General features: G+C 45.3%; 1 protein-coding gene across 1 annotated transcript in view; it reads left to right on the forward strand.

Moving 5' to 3' along the window:
- The window catches only part of LOC306924381 (ephrin-A3-like), a gene marked incomplete at both ends in the record, with an annotated part of 13,641 nt that extends 7,517 nt beyond the window's left edge, over window positions 1-6,124 (forward strand). The window contains 4 exons of the mRNA XM_079502876.1: window positions 949-1,265; window positions 2,699-2,764; window positions 3,423-3,503; window positions 6,006-6,124. Of these exons, the coding sequence (XP_079359002.1) occupies window positions 949-1,265; window positions 2,699-2,764; window positions 3,423-3,503; window positions 6,006-6,124 (583 nt within the window). The remainder of the gene's footprint in view (window positions 1-948; window positions 1,266-2,698; window positions 2,765-3,422; window positions 3,504-6,005) is intronic.
- Window positions 6,125-20,588: the final 14,464 nt, after the last annotated feature.

Consider the following 20,588-nt stretch of genomic DNA (forward strand, 5'->3'; position numbering starts at 1 on the left):
CCCCCCCCCCCCCCCCTTGCTGAAGGAACTGAACTCACATTTGTTACTAGTAAAAGTATCGATACTGCAACACACTGACAGGTGAAAGCATGGCATCAACGGTGATCAAAAAAGTAAACAGAAGAACAAGATTTCTGAGCAGAATTTCCTCTTTTGTGAACAAAAGTGCTATCAGGACTCTAGCTGGAGCCCTACTTCAGCCTTCCTTTGCACCTCTTGGTTCTCAAACATCTCAATGTCACTAAAGACTAAAGCTCCAAACGTCCCAAAACAAACTAATTGGACTACTTCTTGGCCTGTGGGGTCATGGCCCATATTTTTGCAGCCCATTTTGACAGTCTAGGTTGGCTCCGGGTAGAAAGCAGAGTTAAGCGTTTGAAATTGGGATTGACATCCGTCAGTCCCCTCATACCTGACTATACCTCAAAAAAGTGAGCGACACTTACAGCCACAATACTAGAAGAATGATCTGGACCACCCACTTTCAAAACAAACGTGTGTAAATAGATTCTACCTTCTACAGCACTGCCACCCAAGTGTGGAATGTTTTGACTCCCTCCGTCAAAAAAAATGCAAATTACTTTAAAACAGGCCTGAAAATCCACCTTTCAGCAGGCCAAAGGGAGAAGAAATGATTGCGCCTCCCTTAGTCAAGTGTCTATCCCCCACATTTTTTCCCGACCTGTACATATATTAGTATTATTACTATAGTTATAGCCTAATGATTTGAATTTTGTTGTTATTTTTCACGTTATGATTATGAATTGAATACCCAGGACTTGAATGAAAACAAGACCGCAAGGACTTTGTTTGGTGATCCCTTTGGACGTGTGTTTGACTGTACTCTGTATATTGTTTACATTTCTGCCAACAAAGTATTCAAACAATCAATCAACGAAGCAATGTAGAAATACAAGTCATTTACTCTCTCTCTCTCTCTCTCTCTAGTCTCCGTAGGGAGGGCTACACGGTGCAGGTGAACGTGAACGACTACCTTGACGTGTACTGCCCGCACTACAACGACAGCCAGCAGCAGCAGCGCAGCGGGGCGGGCGGCCCGGGCACGGGCGGCGAGCAGTACATCCTCTACATGGTCAGCTACCGCGGCTACCGCACCTGCGACCCGCAGCTGGGCTTCAAGCGCTGGGAGTGCAACCGGCCGCACGCGCCCCACGCGCCCATCAAGTTCTCGGAGAAGTTCCAGCGCTACAGCGCCTTCTCGCTGGGCTACGAGTTCCACGTGGGGAAGGAGTACTACTACATCTGTGAGTCGACGTCACTGTGTTGGTCTGGCCTCGCGTAGCGATACTAATATCACTGCGTGGATATTTCATATTTTAATCCTAAAGGGGGGCACCATTTTACATTGTCTGGCGCATGTACGACGTCACTCGTCTCGTTGACTTGTCGTCAACAAATAGCATAGCGATAGCGTGTCTGTCTGTTCAGCCTTTAGATTAGCGTTTGAGTGGTTTGGCCGATTGCAGACAGAGTTGAATTGCTGCTGCATGGTGGTGGGGGGTGCATACTTATAGTTTAGACTAGTCATTGGTTAGACATAAGGTTGTTGAGGGGTGCGTTAAAACGACCGGATTAAGGTTGGTGAGGGGTGCGTTAAGGGTTGGGAGAAGGTTAGGTTTAGGTGTGCTGCCCCGTGGGAGGACAAGACTGAGCTTGTTGCTGCTGGTGGGTGGTGGACACTGGACAGCGAGTGAGAACCGGGAAGACACCGGCTGCCTGCGGGTTGACCAGTAGTAGGCTACCAGCCAGGAGACTGCATGAGGAGCGCATCTTTCGTCTACAGTGCTTGCGGTTCTCACTCGCTGTCCTTCTTGTTTTAGGTCGTTTTACCACCATGTAGCAGCAATGTCTCTGTCTGCGCTGCACTCGGCCAAACGACTCAAACCCTGATCTAAAAAGGCTGAACAGACACGCTGAAAAGCAGCTCAATACTGGTGCTTTTCTGTTTGTGGCAACGTCGTGCATATGAAGAGACTAGTTGAATTCATAACATTTCCACCAAAATTTTACCCCGTTCATGGGGGACATTTGTGACCAGATTTGACTGAGAGACTGCCATCGCGCAAATTACAGCTTTTCACCAGAGGAGAAAAACTTTTTTTTTTTTTTTTAATTAAAAATGAGTTAATAGCACAGGTAGACTCTTCACATACTAGAGCATGTCTGAAATAAGTGTCAGAGCTGAAATCGACATGTAAATATGAAATAAATGCCCAAACATGTAGCTAGGTGTAATGTTAGAGACCACAGAAGTGAACCTCTTAAGCCTGTTTTCTCAACTCGCTGTTTTCTGCCAGACATTACTCTATAAGCCATATCTCCAAAACTGGTGGGTCAAACTGAACAACCAATATGTCCATTTGAAGCTATGATTCCCTGCTTTCATATGACATGAAAAAACGAAAATTCAAAAAAATCCAATGGCAGTCTCTCAGTCAAATTTAGTCACATTTTATAGTGCCTTATTTGACCAGCGGGGGTCTCCTTTTTCATTAGAAACTGTAGTAGCCTATACAACTTTGTATACGTTGCAATGTGGGTAATTTGGGTGTTTGTTTCTCTCACTCTCCAACAGATAGCATAGCGATAGCGTGTCTGTTCAGCCTTTTTAGATTAGGGTTTGAGCACTGATACTACACTGATGATGATGTAATGTGTGTTGTGTTTTATTGTGCAGCCACGCCCAACCATCACCATGGACGAAACTGTCTGAGACTCCGAGTGTACGTCTGTTGCTCCACAGGTACGTGCTGTGTGTGTGTGTGTGTGTGTGTGTGTGAGAGAGAGAGAGAGAGAGAGAGAGAGAGAGAGACTTGTGGTCATGGGCGCCGATTCTTGTACGCACACACACACACACACACACACACACACACACACACACACACACACACACACATCACAGTTCATTTCAATGAGTTCTATTGATATTGATTTTTGAATTCAATTGTATTATTGTATTAATAGCAGCTAATATACAACAAATGCTAATAGTAAACATACTAGATTAAATATCATTATAAAGTTCCAATACATGGTATCTTGCATGTTAAGCAAATGAAGAAAAGCGTGTGTGTTTCAATGTGTTTCAAATGTACAGTGCACTACAAATACAATGCATTCAAATGCAAAGAATACACCAAGGTGGAAAGAATAAGTGGCACTCCAAAAATCAAATAGCAAGACTGGACTCAGTTAACCATTTATTTTATGCTGACGTGTTTCGGCAAGTAGCCTTCATCCGAGAAAGTTGACGTCTATATTTACTTACTTACTTACTTACTTACTTACTTACTTACTTACTTACTTTACTATTTTCTGCCCATGTTTGCTCCAGAATAGGGAGGCTAGTGTTTATATGCTTGTGAACAACCCACACTAATCAGGTATTGACTGTGTTTCAGCGTCTGATACAGATGATGATGGCCTAGAGCCCACGGAACCAGACTACACTCTGAGACCTGGGCTGAAAATAGATGATATTGGTGAGTCATGCACGCACACACGCACACACACAAGCACGCGTGCATGCGCACACACACTAGCGCACGCACGCTAACGATCCAGTTAATGTCTTTGTGTTCTCGGATCAGTTTTCACACTTTGAGACACGCTGATAATAACAGCTTGACCAAGCAGAGAAAAACGGAGCGGTGGGTCGCCATGGAAACCATGCATTAACCAGGATGTCGCCATGGAAACCATGCATTAACCAGGATGTCGGGATGGACCTCAGTTAACGATGATGATGATGATTATGATGACGATGATGATGATGATTATTAATAATAATCATCATCATCATAATAATTTATTATGATGATGATGATTATGATGATGACGATGATGGATTTTATCGCACTTTCGCAAACAATTTTACAACGTGCCTTTACAGTAGTTTTCTCCCCAAAAACAATGGGTTGGGAGACCAGGGACCCGTATTTGGGTTGCCGATCCAATGTTATGGGTCGCCAGTAGATATCCAAAACAATTGCATAAAGACAATTCAAACATGTCTCAAAAGAATTTCATAAAAAAGTGTTTTTAGTGATCTTTCGAGATCACTAATGTAAACAAGGCATTCTATTCTGCAAAATATTTGGAAAATAAATCAGAGATGCATTTTTATAAATCCTTCAGTGGTGTGAGTGGACGTAAATGTATTAGTTTCTGGAAGTCATCATGCATATAGGCATCATTCATAGGTTGGTCGAAGAGCCCTCTATAGTAATCAGTGAAAACGCCAGATGACTACAATTACGCAGACCGCGGCCATGTTGCCATTGGAGTTTGGAAGCACTCGTTTTCTGTAAAGTCAACATCCTGCTGCCTCCTGCATTATGTGTAAATTCAATACAGGTGGTACGCTGGACTGTTGAGTGATATGTAACGAGCACTTCCAAACTCAAACACTTTTCTTGACAGAAAGTAGCTCATAACATGGTCTGCGGTGGATTTTTATGAAACAAACACTTTGCAGATAGAAAGAGGATAATTCAAGCTTTTCGTACAGCGGCAATGTTGGTGAGTTAAACGTCGTTTAAACGTCGTTTAATACAATCAGATAGGACTTCTCTGTTTGGATGTATGTGCAGTCAATGGGAAATTGCACCTAGTTACCACCCTGCCACCACAATGGATGCCATGACGATCGACCCATCCTGACAAGATAAGGGAACCACTGACACAGAAAAAAAAAAATTTCTTTGGGTAATGGGGTTCGTGTTGAGTCATTAATTATCATGTCTGATGGAACAGATAGTGGGAGCGGATTGTGACAGGTTTACGAGGTTATGGTTTGTGAGCACGAACGCTTAGGTTGTCAGGCGGAGTTGTATACTTCCATAATGTTATGACAACAACGACCAACATAAATGTTTTATCATCTGAGACTGCATTTTGTGTGTGTGTGTGTGTGTGTGTGTGTGTGTGTGCGTGCGTGCGTGCGTGCGTGCGTGTGAGAGAGAGAGAGAGAGAGGGAGAAACACACACACACACACACACACACACACACACACACACACACACACACACACACACACACACACACACACACACACACACACACACACACGTGTTAGTGTGTCGAAACTGTCCTGCAACCTGAGAGTTCAAGTTCATTCGCGCAAGAAAATAAGAAGACAATTTTAAAAGAGGCACACGCTTCCACTCTATGACCTCTCGAGCCCAGCGCCATTCCTGCATTTCTCTTCCTGCATTAAAAACGGAATGAGCAATAAAACGTCACGTTGAACTCGCGTCGGTGTACAAGAGGCCTTTTAAGAAGCACTAAACTCCATGTCTGTGTGTCATTGCAGAGCACTGACACATGATGTTATCTTTCATTATGTTGTCTTTGAAAGGGTAAAGGGTTTATTACAACTCGCTGATGTTATCTTTCATTATGTTGTCTTTGAAAGGGTAAGGGTTTATTACAACTCGCTGATGTTATCTTTCATTATGTTGTCTTTGAAAGGGTAAGGGTTTATTACAACTCGCTTCAAATACTGCACTGGGCTCTATGCTGGCATCACTCATGGCTGCCTCCCTCTCGCCTGCAGCTAGTCCTATACTCCTAAATGCTGCCGCACGTCTTTTTATCGGGAAACGAGAACACCCATCACCACTCACCACTGGCTCCCATGCAGTGATTTTATCATTTGTTTTTAAATCTTTAAATGGATCAGCGTCAGTTCATATCTCTGACGTTGATATAACAAGTGATATGTCACTATGGAGATCGCATCGTTCAGCTGAGCGTTTGCTGCTTGTCGTCCATAAGACGAGGCTTAAGCAAATTTTAATTGTATTTTATATGTATGTGTTCATACGATCTATATTGTAGTGTTTTGTTGTTATGCCTAGACTTTGGTCAACTCTGTTGTTTTAATATGTGCTTTATAAATGAAGTTGGATTGAATTACTTTTAATGACTCTCTCTCTCTCTCTCTCTCTCTCTCTCTCTCTCTCTCTCTCTCTCTCTCCAGATGACTTCAACCCCTTCATTCCTAAACTGGAGAAGAGTGTGAGTGGCAGCAGTCCGTCCAGGGACCGCCTCCTCATCACCTCGGCGATGCTCCTCCTCCTCGCCTTCTTCCACTCCTAGCGATTGGCCGTCCCGTTGAAGACCGTCGTCATGCCAACTAGCCTTTTTGGAGCGCTGGACAGCGTGAGGAGAGGAGAGGAGAGGAGAGGAGAGGAGAGGAGAGGAGAGGAGAGGAGAGGAGAGGAGAGGAGAGGAGAGGAGAGGAGAGGAGAAAATTCCACGTGGAACAAATAGGAGGAACAAGACTCTGGAATAGAATACATTTTCAAGCATTTCTGTGTGTGTGTGTGTGTGTGTGTGTGTGTGTGTGTGTGTGTGTGTGTGTGTGCATGTGTGTGTGGGGGGGGGGGGTTTGTGTGTGTGTGTCTGTGCATGTTTGTTTGAGTGTTTGTGTGCGTGCGTGTGCGTGTGCGTGTGCGTGTGCGTGTGTGTGTGTGTGTGTGTGTGTGTGTGTGTGTGTGTGTTTGCGCACGTCTCACAACAGGATCAATGAATGACCACTCGTCATTAAGCATTTATCCAGCGGGCCGGTATAGGCGGAGTCACCACAAATGACTGGAAGATGATTGGCTGGACATATATGTACTCGATGGCTATAGTTGCCATAGTTTATAAAGACAAGTTAAATATGCTTTGATTTTGAATTTAAAAAATCACCCTTGTTTCTTTCGAGATATGCAGTCTGGCATCTTGGATGAACAGATCCCATGAAGGACGTTTGTCGACAGTTCCGGACTTGTTGGAAGCGGTCCAACATGGACTGCGAACTCATTGTCTTGAGTAGAAGTAGAAGTGTGCGTGCGTGCGTGCGTGCGTGCGTGCGTGCGTGCGTGCGTGCGTGCGTGCGTGCGTGCGTGCGTGCGTGCGTGCGTGCGTGCGTGCGTGCGTGCGTGCGTTGCATTTATGACTGTCCTGTCCAACTTGTCTCAACATGGAGACTTCCGTGGAGACAATATATACACAGTGTTTACATCCACAACGTTGATCAACGCTCAACCACATACCCATGAACTGACGCGATAGATCACCATGTGTCCCCCGTCGTCTGTGTCTGTCTGTCCGTCCGTCCGTCCGTCCGTCCGTCTGCCTGTAGACTATGTCTGTCCTTCCGCGGCGTCTGTCTGTCTGTCTGTCTGTCTGTCTGTCTGTCTGTCTGTCTGTCCTTCACGTCCGTCTGTCTCTGTGAGGTTAAAGAAGCACACAAACAGACATGTTGTCTCCGATGTCCCCGCGGCCTGGAGGAAGACACGTGGAGGAAAGAGGATGTAAAGTCACTCATGGACGCAGACATGTTAAGACATGCCCAACGCTATACTGGTCTCTACCGGTGTCTAACTGGTTTGAACTGGTCTCTACGGCGCCATCGTTTATTGTATTGTAATTTTTAAGAATGCTTGCGCAACGGCCACGCCCCAGGTGATTTTTCAATGGACAGCACCACTCAACCCGAGTGGCTTTTTTCTTGTCAAGCTAAGCTATGCTAAGCTAAGCTATGCTAAGCTAAGGCTATAATGCTATGCTATCTACGTTGAATGTGGACGAAGTTCACAAACCCAAAACACGTTTCATATCAATATTGAAATAGAAATAAATTATTTCAAAATAAATCATTTAAACGATTCCAAACCTGGTCCGTTTACACCGCGGTTGTCGCTAAGTCGGTGCTACGTTAGTAGAGTGCGGGCACTCGCTTGCACTAACAGCTTATTTTGTTTTTGTTTTTAAAGCATTCTTTATTTGAACGTTAGCAGTAGCGCGCTAGTGAGCTATACACAAGATAAACAACAGACTGTCCACCCAGCCAGAGGTGTGTCTGCCTTGTATCTGGGGCGGGCGGGCAGGCAGGCTTTGATATCCAATGAAAATCACCTGGGGGCGTGGCCGTCGCATAAGTCTGTTGGAAGGAAATAATGTGGTGCGTCTACTGGTGGTAGAGAGACCTCGATGTTTATCAATGCAATGCTGATCTGCCATCCTCTGCTAACACACGTAGAGGAGTGTGTGTGTGTGTGTGTGTGTGTGTGTGTGTGTGTGTGTGTGTGTGTGTGTGTGTGTGCGTGTTAGAGGTGCTAGCAGTCTACATTATGTACATCTACATATGATGAAAACGCAAGATGAAATAAATGCAGAGCAAACAAAACAAACGCACTAACAGTCAGTCAAACTTGCAAATGAGTTTCCATAGCGACTATAGCACCTTTTATGTCGCCATGGCACCCGTATACCCTGCCAACCGCTGGCCTTTGCAGGGGATCGATGACCTATACGAGGACAGCCTTACTGCGGTGACAGGCCGACGCAGGTCACACATGCGGAACAGAGACGGAAAAATCTTCAAAACAGTCATCTGTGACGAGAGGACGCTAATACGCTATGATGATGATGATGATGATGATGATGATGATGATGATGATGATGATGATGATAGCATTTTTACAAACCTGAAGCAAACATTTCTTTCTTGTAGTTTTTGTTCATTTTATTTCTTTGTAGTTAAATCTGTTCAATTCATGATTGGGGCATTGAGGGGTATGGGGATAATGGTTGGGGTGTCGAATGAATGAATGAATGAATGAATGAATGAATGAATGAATATATTATTTTCGTGTCCGCACAATTTCTTGACCCATCCCACATATGGCAGTATCAGACACATCAATTAAGACAATAACAAAAACAAAAAAAGAACATAAACATTCAGGTGTGCATCCAGCCGTGCAGCAACTCGGTTTCAAACAGTATAGGCTACAATGTAGACCCACACAAACATGTGTATGAAATATATAACAAATACAAATATATAATACAGTTCATTCTATACAATTTAGTTATACGTCACCCTCCTGGTGTCAGAGGTTATTGGGGGGGGGGGGGGTCCTGTTTGGGGTTTGTAGAGACCAGAACCATCTAATAGAAGAGTTGCGATATTGAGGGGGCAGAAAACATCCCGGTCACGTGGTTCATGTACTCGCACGAGCCCATAGACTCCAATGCATTCCGTAAACTTCCGGTTATCCCCATGTTCAATAGAAGTTTATGTAGAAGAGCTAGCCCGAAGTGTCTTCACTTGTAGCGGTAGTTTATAAGGCTACTGGGGTTACAACGTTTCGGTCTGTTACTCTATTACGACCTTCATGGGGTATCATCAGGTCATGGTTGGGGTGTCGGAGGTGATGGGTGTCATTGACTGCCTGTTTAGCAGTACAGTTGGCCGTGTATAGGTGGTGGGTGGGGGGTGGGGTGGGGCACTCTTCAAAAAGTTGCACTTATAAGAACTTCTACACTAAGTGTTCATGCGTGCGTTCATGCGTGCATGTGTGCGTGTAAGAGAGGGGGGGGGAGTGCATGTGTGAGCGTGTGCGTTTGAGTTCATATGTGTGTGTGTGTGTGTGTGTGTGCGTGTGCGTGCGTGCGTGCGTGCGTGCGTGTTTGTGTGAGTGTGAGTGTGTGTGCGTGTGCGTGTGTGTGTGTGTGTGTGAGAGAGAGAGAGAGAGAGAGAGTGTTTATCTTGTAAAAGAACAAAAAAGCATTTATTAGTGTTGGGAACAACAGCTACAATCATGTTTACGTTTACCTGAACTGGAATGACTTTAAATGACCTTGAAAATAAAGTGTAAACACAACAGTCAAACATAACAGCTTATAACAAACCACAATAATGAGCTTACAGACCTTACTTTTAAATACCTGTGAGTCTGAGTCTTTATTTCTCTCTCTCTCTCTCTCTCTCTCTCTCTCTCTCTCTCTCTCTCTCTCTCTCTCTCTCTCTCTCTCTCTCTCTCTCTCTCTCTCTCTCTCTCTCTCTCTCTCTCTCTCTCTCTTTTTGAGGGTTTGTGTATACGGCTCATAGCAATGATTCGATTGGCTGAGCGCCCCATATAGCGATAATTTGATTGGCTGAGCAAAGTACGTATAGAGGATAAAAGGTTATAGGACAGAAAACTGAAGACAAAAAAGTGAAGGCGCATATTGTGATTGTAAGAGCGCTCCTCACTTCACACAGGTGTGATTTATTTTTGTTGATTTGAAAAGCATTCAAAACCACAAGGTTACAGCATTTTGAGGATATTCACAAGAAAGTGCAGGGACTTATTTCCAATTTCGCATTGAGGTCCTCTTACATTTAACAGATAATTAATAGATTAATAAGCAAAAAAACAACTTTACAATAGAAAACATGACAGTAACATATGATATATATATATACCTGTACAACATATTAAAGCAAGTGCTCCGTTATCTATCCTATACTAATATGACCCTTTATAGGGAAGCTTTTTCAGTAGGCATGCTTATTTGTCTGCTGTTTTAAATGACCCATTCGATGTCATTCCACTCTGTGACTCCTATGTAAGTAAAAAGGGTCCTATACTAATTGCCCCAAAGTACCCCAAATTACCCCAAAGTACGTTGGGTATGCTTTTGGGTACTTTTGGGTACATTTGGGTACTTTTGGGTATATTTGGGTACTTTTGGGTACATTTGGGTACTTTGGGGTATATTTGGGTACTTTTGGGTACATTTGGGTATGCTTTTGGGTACTTTGGGTACTTTTGGGTACTTTGGGGCAATTAGTAGGACCCAGTAAAAGATCCTTTGCCCACCTTACTGTTAAAGCAGGAGGGCTCAAATCTGCTATAGGCCTACTGGCTCTGGAGCAACGGTTGTGTATCTCGTTTTACCTCATTTAACATGTCTTTACAAACAGGCAGGCAGGCAGGCAGACAGACAGACAGACAGACAGACAGACAGACAGACAGACAGACAGTGATGTATGTACACATGGATCACACATCATCAGAGATGGTGTGAGTCGAGAGCAGAGGTTTGGAACACCTGGGAGATAAAGAATACATGGCCTGGATCCATGTGTGTGAGTCACCATCTCCCTGTCTTATCTCGCCTCTTGTCTCGCCTCAAAGACCATACAGACTAGTTACCAGTGGTGGAAAGTAACTAAGTACATTTACTTATGTACTGTACTTAAGTACAATTTTGAGGTATTTGTACTTTACTTGTACTTTTACTCCACTACATTTATTTGAAAACTTTAGTTACTATAGTTACTTTGTAAATTATTACAAAACATACATTAACCACTTCAGTTCTATATACATTTCAGCCATTTGAAAATAGCCGATCTACAAGCTCACAATGCGTCGCAAACTCGCAATGCGACACATTGAGAGATAACATGCAGGAAAAAACAACTTTAACTGTGAAGACTTCTTGTGCCCGATGCATAACAATAAATTAACTCTTGAGAGCATGAAATGAGCATGAAATGAAAAGCACTGGTCTAGATGCTTCATCTTGTGTTCATGGTATTGTTCCCTCTGGACATATTATGTTTCCATGATTTAACACTGTGGTTCTCAAAGTGGGGTCCGTCCGGGGGAGCCTGCATGCATGTGTAACACCTGGGATTCGAAATCGGGCCTCCCGCGTGAAAGTCCAACATCTTAACCACTAGACCAAAGGGATATCCCTCTGGACCAGGGGAGATATTAGACTTTAGAGGCCATCAGACAGAGGCTCTGAGCCACTCTGCTACACATGGGGACCTGTTCCATTCAGGATAAATCCTGGGTGAGCCTATTTAGACCTATAGCCATTAATCACTTTCATTATGACCGAAGGTCGCAGTTTACTATGGAATCGTGCATTTCCTGTCAGTGTGTTGGTTGGTTGGTTGGTTGGTCACCGCAGGTGAGAGAGCACGTGACATCACGTGCCATCATCAGGGATGGAGCACGTGACATCACGTGACATCATCAGGGATGGAGATCCCAGATGTCATCTCCTAGGATGTCATCAATATTAAGCCCATAATATGGAGCTCCCTGATCCTGATGTCATCAATATTGGCCAGCAACCCTACATCTGACCTCAAACCTCAAACCCTTAGATCTCCATATATGGAGCTGACCTGTTCTAACATTCCATATGTTGATCCTTCCCCATCCATCCTTCCTCTTCGATGTTTCCCTTTTGACTGATATATACCTGTCCATTTAAACTCTAGACGGACGGGCCTGCCCCAAAATTATTAGTGCAGCCCCGCCCGGCAGCCGGCGAAAAGAATAGAATAGAATAGAATAGACTTTATTTGCCATTTGCACAAGTGCATAGGAAATCTTGGAGCACAGCTCCCAGGGTCAGCATTAAAAAGGGGAGGGACAGGTAAGAAAAGAAACATAGAACATACAATCCTAGAATAAATAAGTGTGTCATAGTCTACCTAAAAACAATGCATATTCAGTCCTATCGAATCAAATAAAGTGCTTCATGAATCATAATCTGCCTAAAAACAGTGCATAATTCAATTCATCTTTCATCTATCTATCGTATTGAATTCCGTCCCTAATGTCCTCGGCTACCAGTCGCACAGTAGCAGGGAAAAAACTGTTGGAGAAGCGTGTTGTGTGGGTGGAGATGCTCTCTGGCCGGTGGTGTCTCAGGTTGTGTCCTGAGTCCCTCCACACAAACAGAAAGTGAGCAGGATGGTGTGGATCCTTAAGGATGCTCTGTGCTCTCCTCCTACAGCGCTGTGTGTAGATTGTGTCCATGGCAGGGAGATTTAATCCAATGATTCTCTCCGCACTTTTGACAACTCGTTGCAACGATTTCCTCTCAGCTTGGGTAGTGAAAACCCCCCATGCCAAAGCGCCAGCGCTCGCCCAGCAGTCTGCTGTCATCCAGGTGGATGCGTGCACGCGACCTCGCCCGCTTCTCGCCCTCAGGCATCTTACTGGTTAGTTATCTCGCACAGCTTTCACCATTGGAATTGCAGTAGACTACACTACGGAACATAGACGTTACAATTCATGATTATTATTATTTTTTTTTACGTCATAGCGCAACATAATGGTGACATTTTGTAGTGCAGGTGATTGCAACAACTGCTCCAGTGGATTAGTCTGGTGTTTTGTTGTTTCATACTATGCCTTTAATGTCTACATGTTGGCGAACAAAATACCTAAAGTATAGCTATTGACCTTGTAGAGCTTCTGTTTAAGGTATTAGTTTCTGAGTTTTTTTAAATTTTTGAGTTCCCCGGACTATTTGTAAATTAATTTGTTTGCTTGTCATGCCAGCGGCGTCCACTAGATGTCAGTGTGCTATCACTGGCACTCTGTAACAGAAGGCTGGATTCCATAGCATATAGTACATGTTGTTTGTAAATCCCCTTCTGACAGGATAAACCCATTAGTACAACAATGGCCATTGTGTAACAGCGCTATAGGGAGTTTCCATAGCGACGATAGCACTATAGGGAGTCTATGGGATTAAGCATGCAGATTGTGTTTGAATAGTCCACGATTAATAAGCTGTTTAAAGCCTTCTTCTGGAACACAGTGCTGGGAGCTGCCCAACACCACTACAACAACTGCTCACTGAGGTCCAGTGGTGTGTAAACTAAACTATTGCTATACTTTTTACTCCACTACAATCATTTGACAGCTTTTTAGTTACTTTACAGACTTAGATTATTAACATAAAACAATAAACATTAATTTGCCACTCATCGGCCAAGCCCAGAAATACTACCTGTGTGTGTGTCTCAAAGAATATCACTCAAGGAGTCTCACAGACCATAGCAACCTGGAACCGAAACCGATGCATGGCTCCACCTCAGACTGAGAACCCACTGAGGTGTGATGTCATCATGCTTATGTCACAACAACAGCACAGACCAGTAAGACGCCCTGAGATCGAGAAGTACGCATCCGCCTGGGTGGCGGCAGACTGCTGGGCGAGTGCTGGTGCTTTGGCATGGGGGGTCAGATCAACATATGGAATGAATTCTGTACTGGCCATTTATGGAGCGTGTCTTGAGTGTATACAGGGTTTGATGTGGTCGAATCAACAAGAGTTGCTGGCCCGGCTCCATATATCTAGGATGATCCAGTCTTCTCCATGTATGGTTATCCAGGGTTAGATCAGATGAGGTCAGTGACGTGATCTTCACACATGAAAATGGCCATATATGGTGGCGTGATGTGTCATGAGGTGTGATGTCATAAGGCGTGACCATACAGTATATGGAGGCGTTAATGATGTCACGTGATGTCACAAGATCAGATCCAGATTAGGGATGTCCCGATCCGATCCCGACCCGATCCGATCCCGATCCCACAATTTCTGTGTTATCTGATACCGTGTTGGATACCGATACCGAATACCGATACCAGATAATAATATTTATAATAATGATAAAAAAAAGAAAATTATTTATTTTATCTTGTGTTGTTAATAGCAGACTCCTCACTAAAATGTGCACTTGCAGTTTGGGAAACTCGTAGGCAAACTCCACATGCCCCAACATTTTATTTACCTGCCATAGTGTACCCCCTTACCCCTGTGTCAGATCGGTGGTTAGACTGGCATATTCGCCGATACCGATATGATCTGATATCTATGACCAAAAAGGGCCGATACCGATACTTTTCCGATACCGATACAGTATCGGGACATCTCTAATGGAGATGTAAGGGTCTCTATGACACGTGATGTCACAAGGCATGATGGATTGACAACCATATATGGTGGTGTGACGGATGCAAGAGGAAGGATTTCATAGTAAATGGGACCAACGACAATGCTGCATTCAGGCAGTCAGTCAGTCAGTCACTCTTCCACTTCTCCTGAACCCGGGGTAGCGTACGCAGCTATGCAGCTATGCAGCTCGAGTAGCTCAACACCTGCTTCAGAGCTTTATTAGCAACAGTCCAAACAGGCTCCTTAATTGGGACTCACTGGACAGTGACTGGTGTCGACATTAGCTTTAATTCTGATATCCTGATCGCCCCCGAACTGCCCGAAGTGGTGGTTGATCCGAGAGAAACTTCCACCTACATCCCACATCCCACACAATATGGCTCGGGCCGAAGACGAAGACGACTACGGATACAACCTGGCTGAGAGGAGTAAATCAAGACTCAGACACATACACAAGACGTGTAAGGCCATGGTACAGTTCACTATGACGTCTAATCCACATGCAAAACAGCTACTTGGAGCCATGAAAGGTGCAGGATGTCCAGTGTCGTTCGGCCATGGCTTGTGCTGTGCAGATTGTACCAGGGGTGAAATGGGGCAATTCAGGCCCAAGTACTCTGGTATTGTTATATGCCAGAATAACAACCGCAGTCAGTCACTCGTGACCCGCACTGTCATACACGAGCTCATCCATGCCTTTGACCACTGCCTGGGACGCGTGGACTGGAAGAGTTTAAAACATTTGGCCTGTGCAGAGGTTCGAGCGTATAACCTCAGCGGGGAGTGTCTCACCGAGCAGTGTGTCCAGAAACAAGCCGTGCTTTCTGTCCTGTATTTTGGGTCTCTTCACACCAGAGAAGAGGCAGAGAAAGCGGTGGTCGAGGTCTTGGATACGTGCCTCAGTGACCGCACGCCGCTCGGTCCGACTCCACACAGTGAGAAGAATGCCTTCAGAGAATTATGAGAGCGTCTTTCGCCTAATAGGCTCTAATGCACAGCAGCCATATTGGAATGAAATCGGGCCTCTTCCGTATTTTCTTCACAGGTGTTACCAATGATACTAATGAGCACGTGGGACGCATCACCCCTCAACTATATCTGCCAGACATACTGTAGTAGCCTGCCTTTTAAGCAGGTGAGGCAAACCATCACAACATGCTACGATTACTAGTAACTCACACAAAGCTAATTACACAATTTCCCGGTTCCAATTCATTCACAGATTAGGATATAGTATAAAAAAATCACACCCGTGTGAACTGAGTGGTGCAAGGTCTTATATAGCCTGATCAGCTGTGGTCTGACGTAATGTCAGTGACCATAGTAACCATGCTCATTTTTTTGGGTCCCACGTACAGGTACACACACGTACAGGTACACACATACATAGACACAAACATAGATACAGACAAAGCTGGTTGTTGGAGTGGGTTGCACCACTCAAAAACCAAACAATTCAAGAGAGAGACGCAGTGTCAATCAATAAACAATTAAAACCTCAGTCATTGAGTGTTGATAATGTCTAACCCTCAGATATGTAACCTGAAAACATGCAACGACTACGAAACACCCTTCCCAGCAGCCAGCTTGCTGGTTATGGAGCATATTTGCTTATAACAAATACACTTCACTGGTGACTGCATTGCAGGGAAGCAGCTGTGTGCAGTGTGTGTACAGGCAACGCTCCTCATTACTGTCTATAAACACATCCACAGAGCAGTGCCCTGTAGGCCAGCTGTAGGAACTCAGCGGTGCGGCGTCGAGCTGCGCTTAATGTGACACCGCAGGGTCCGCAGGGGCAGCCCTCGGCGGATTTGTCTGATAGGGCGCGGGCTGCCCTTTGACGATTTACAATTTACATAAAACAAGAGCAAAGGAGACAAAGGAAATGTGTCCTTGCTTTGTTCCCAATCCGTCTAACCATGGGCTGATTCTCTAATGTAATAATTTCTGTCATGTCCTGCACAGGTCCTGCCTTGTCCACTCCTAATGAGAATTGTATCAAGAGTTACAGCCGAATAATGCCCTATACTGCCCAAATAAATTGTTTAAACAAACATTGTACACTAAACAAACATTAAAAGTCCATAGACATAGACTTATAATGATAAGGGCACGGTGACGCCTGGCCAAGCCCCGAAATGCCCACATGTGTGTCTCAAACATTATCACTCAAGGAATCTGACAGACCTACCATCGAAACCTAGAACCGATCGCTCCACCTCACACCTCAGGTTGAGAACCCACTGCTATATAAAGTGTGACCTCACAACAACTGCAGTTAAACAGTACCAGTAATACCCCTGAGGGCGAGATGCGAAACAACAGAGCTTCTTAATACGGCACGGCACAGTTAAGAAGCAGGAGTTAAACTATAAATCGGTGTCATTGAGGTCAGATGTAGTGTGGCTGGCCGTCTCCAAATATGCAGATCTAGTATGTCAAACCATGTATGGCTATCCAGGGTTTGATGAGGACAGTGTCGTGATCTTCTCCAGGTGATTATAGTCAGTTCCACATATGGAGATCCATGTGTTGTATCCGCTGATGAATAACTACCCGATTAAGACAGATTCCTTCCTGTGCTGGCGCGCCAACATGGACATCAAGCCGGTCACAAACTGCCATGCCATGATCCAGTACCTGACCAAGTACTGAACCAAGCACCATGCAGCCCCCTTCTGAGACACTCAAGGAGGTTACGGAGAAGTTGCAGAAAGGCGACAACACTAGGTCCGGTGATGCATTTGCCAAGGATCGCGACTACATATATGCCCATATTTGGAGATCCCTGATGATGTCACGTGAATCTGTCCCGATCTCTATAGTATATAGAGATCTAAGGGTTTGAGGTTTGAGGTCAGATCAGTGGCGAATATATCGACAGGGGCCCAGTGCCCCCAAGGGGCCCATGAAGGGGGAAGAAGAAGGAAAAAACTAGAAAAAGTGCCCTTCTGGGCACAGGTCTCCACCAGGAGAGAGAGTGTGTGTGTGTGTGTGTGTGTGTGTGTGTGTGTGTGTGTGTGTGTGTGTGTGTGTGTGTGTGTGTGTGTGTGTGTGTGTGTGTGTGTGTGTGTGTGTGTGTGAGACACGGCTTTGCCTGTTGTAGCGCCACCATGAGGCTGATTTGAAAACTGGCATTTCTTCCTCAGCCCAGTGGGAATATGCATGCACAGTTTCACCGCAATCGGACACTGCGTTGAGTAGTTGTGGCGATTTGTACAAAACGGGTACAAAGCGGGCTACTCCTGAAAAGTTTAGATGCCAATCGTAGGCAATGAAGGTGGATTATGAGAAATCAAACAAACCCGTCTTGATCACATGACTATGGAGAGCATGTGTACCAATTTGTGTGAAATTTGGATAACATCTGAAGGAGTAATATTAGAAAATGTGTTTTACATATGTCGGCCTCCTGGTGGCGCTATAAAGAGCAGATGTGAAAAATTCCAGGCAAAGGTTTTTCCTTGGCCTCTAGGGAGTTGGCATACAAAGTTATCCACAAATCCGTGCAATTGGAGGTAAAAACACTTTTCGGCCAGTTATAGCGCCACCATGAGGCTGAGTTGAAAATGTTCACATGGCATTTCTTCCTCGGCCTAGTGGGAATGTGCGTGCGCAATTTCACGGAAATCACACGATGTGTTCATGATTTGCAGCATTTTGTTTGAAACTGAGCACTCCTGCAAACTTTGGAAGACAATCTTAGCCAATCAGGATGGAGTCTGAGAAATCCGTTGAATGGCTCTAGAGAGACTGTGTACCAATTTGCGTGATGTTTGGACAAAATCTGTAGGTGTACTGTCCAAAAACTTGTTTTGCACAAAGCGGCCTCCTGGTGGCGCTATAACAGGCCGTTCTGGACATTTTGGGGCAGAGGTTCATCGTTGGCATCCAGGGAGTGTGTGTGCTAAATTTGGCATCGACCGGGTTAACGATGCCGGAGATTAGCTGTTCACAGACGGACGGACACACGGACGGACGGACACACGGACACACACACACGGACGGACGGACGGAGTGCAAAACATACTCTCTCCCCATGCCTTCGGCCTGGTGGAGACAACGGAGTGCAAAACATACTCTCTTCCCTACCTTCGGCCTGGTGGAGACAGAGTCAAGACGACGGTGAAAGCCTGGTTTCAGGGGCTATCGGTCGCAGGAAGAGTAACACCAAGGATTTGTCAGTGATGTCACTGACTGACTGGTTTATAAACAGCTTCAAGTCCATACTACTTCCGTGTTGCATAACAGTGACATGTTATCAAGCTCTGATGCAGGAGGTTGGGTCACTCGGCGGTCGGCGGGAGCTGTGCGCACTACTGCAGGTCCAGGAGAAGTGACTGACCGACTGCTCGAATGCAGCATTGTCATTGGCACCTGTGACATCAAGGCTCGTGACATCACGAACATCATGTCAGAAGCACAACATAGCTCAGCTGTAGCCTATTTTGTCACGTTCCGTCGCGCTAATGAAACACTAGATGGGATTATTATGTCATGTCAACACTATCAGAAGATGTAACCCAGGTAAAGTAATCTGTCTGTAACTCTGCACGTTTAACTAAAGTTTTTTCCATCTGTCCAAAGTAATTTCTGATAGCCTGCAGGCTTCAGCCCTGCACTTAGACAGACATTACAGATGTATCTGTAAACATACATACAGATTGATGGAATATTTTACTATCAGATCGCTTTAGGTAGTTTAAAGACGCATTTGGTACAATGAAACGTGACCCCGCGACGCATCGCACCCCCCCCCCAGTCTTCTCCATGTGGGTTGCGCACGCTTATCCGACACACGATGCGGGAGCAACGATCGGATTAAGGTTGGCGAACATGTGCTGCACCGTGCTTGCGGTTATGGTTAGGTTAGTGTTTGACGTAGGTTGTCGTTCTAATGACGGACCAATAGTATGTCAAAACTAAAGCCTGTACCCCTCCATGTACGGCTATCCAGGGTTTGATGAGGTCAGTGTTGTGATCTTCATAGAAGGCCATATAATATTATGGCCTTCTATGAAGACACAACACATATTATGGCCTTCTATGAAGACACAACACATATTATGGAGACGTGATGTCACGAGCCGTGATGTCACAGGTGCCAATGACAATGCTGCATTCGAGCAGTCGGTCAGTAACTTCTCCTGGACCTGCAGTAGTGCGCGCAGCTCCCGCCGACCGCCGAGTGACCCAACATCCTGCATCAGAGCTTGATTAGCAACAGTCCAAGCAGGCTCCTTGGGACTCACTGGACTGGTGTCGACACTAGCTTTCCGACACCGTCGCCCCGAAGTGGTGGTTGATCCGGGAGAAACTTCCTCCTACAGTACATCCCACAGGACTCCGAAACAATATTATGGCTCCAACTGAAGAGGACTACGGATACAACCTGGCTGACAGGAATAAAACACTCGAACACAGACACAGCACGTGTAAGGCCAAGGTACAGTTCGCTATGACATCTAATCCACATGCAAAACAGCTACTTAGAATCATGGCAGGTTCAGGATGTCCACGGTCGTTTGGCCATGGCTTCTACTGTGCAGATTGTTCTAGGGTCACTCGGCTGGGGTACTTCAGGTCAAAGCCCCCCTCCAGAATTGTCATATGTCAGAACAACATTCGCAGTCAGTCCCAAGTGAACGGCACGGTCGTGCACGAGCTCATCCATGCCTTTGACCACTGCCTGGGACGCGTGGACTGGAAGAGTTTAAAACATTTGGCCTGTGCAGAGGTTCGAGCGTATAACCTCAGCGGGGAGTGTCTCACCGAGCAGTGTGTCCAGAGGCGTGCCGTGCGTTCTGTCCTGAGTTCTCGGCTTCTTCTCACCGGAGAAGAGGCAGAGAAAGCGGTGGTCGAGGTCTTGCATACGTGCCTCAGTGACCGCACGCCGCTCGGCCCGACTCCGCACGGCGAGAAGAAGAATGCCTTCAGAGAATTATGAGAGCGTCTTTCGGCCCTTAGGCTCTAATGCACAAGCAGCCATATTTTGTTTGGTGTTACCAGTGATACTAAT

This window comes from Electrona antarctica (genome assembly GCF_951216825.1).
Source record: "Electrona antarctica genome assembly, chromosome: 6".
Lineage (NCBI taxonomy): Eukaryota > Metazoa > Chordata > Actinopteri > Myctophiformes > Myctophidae > Electrona > Electrona antarctica.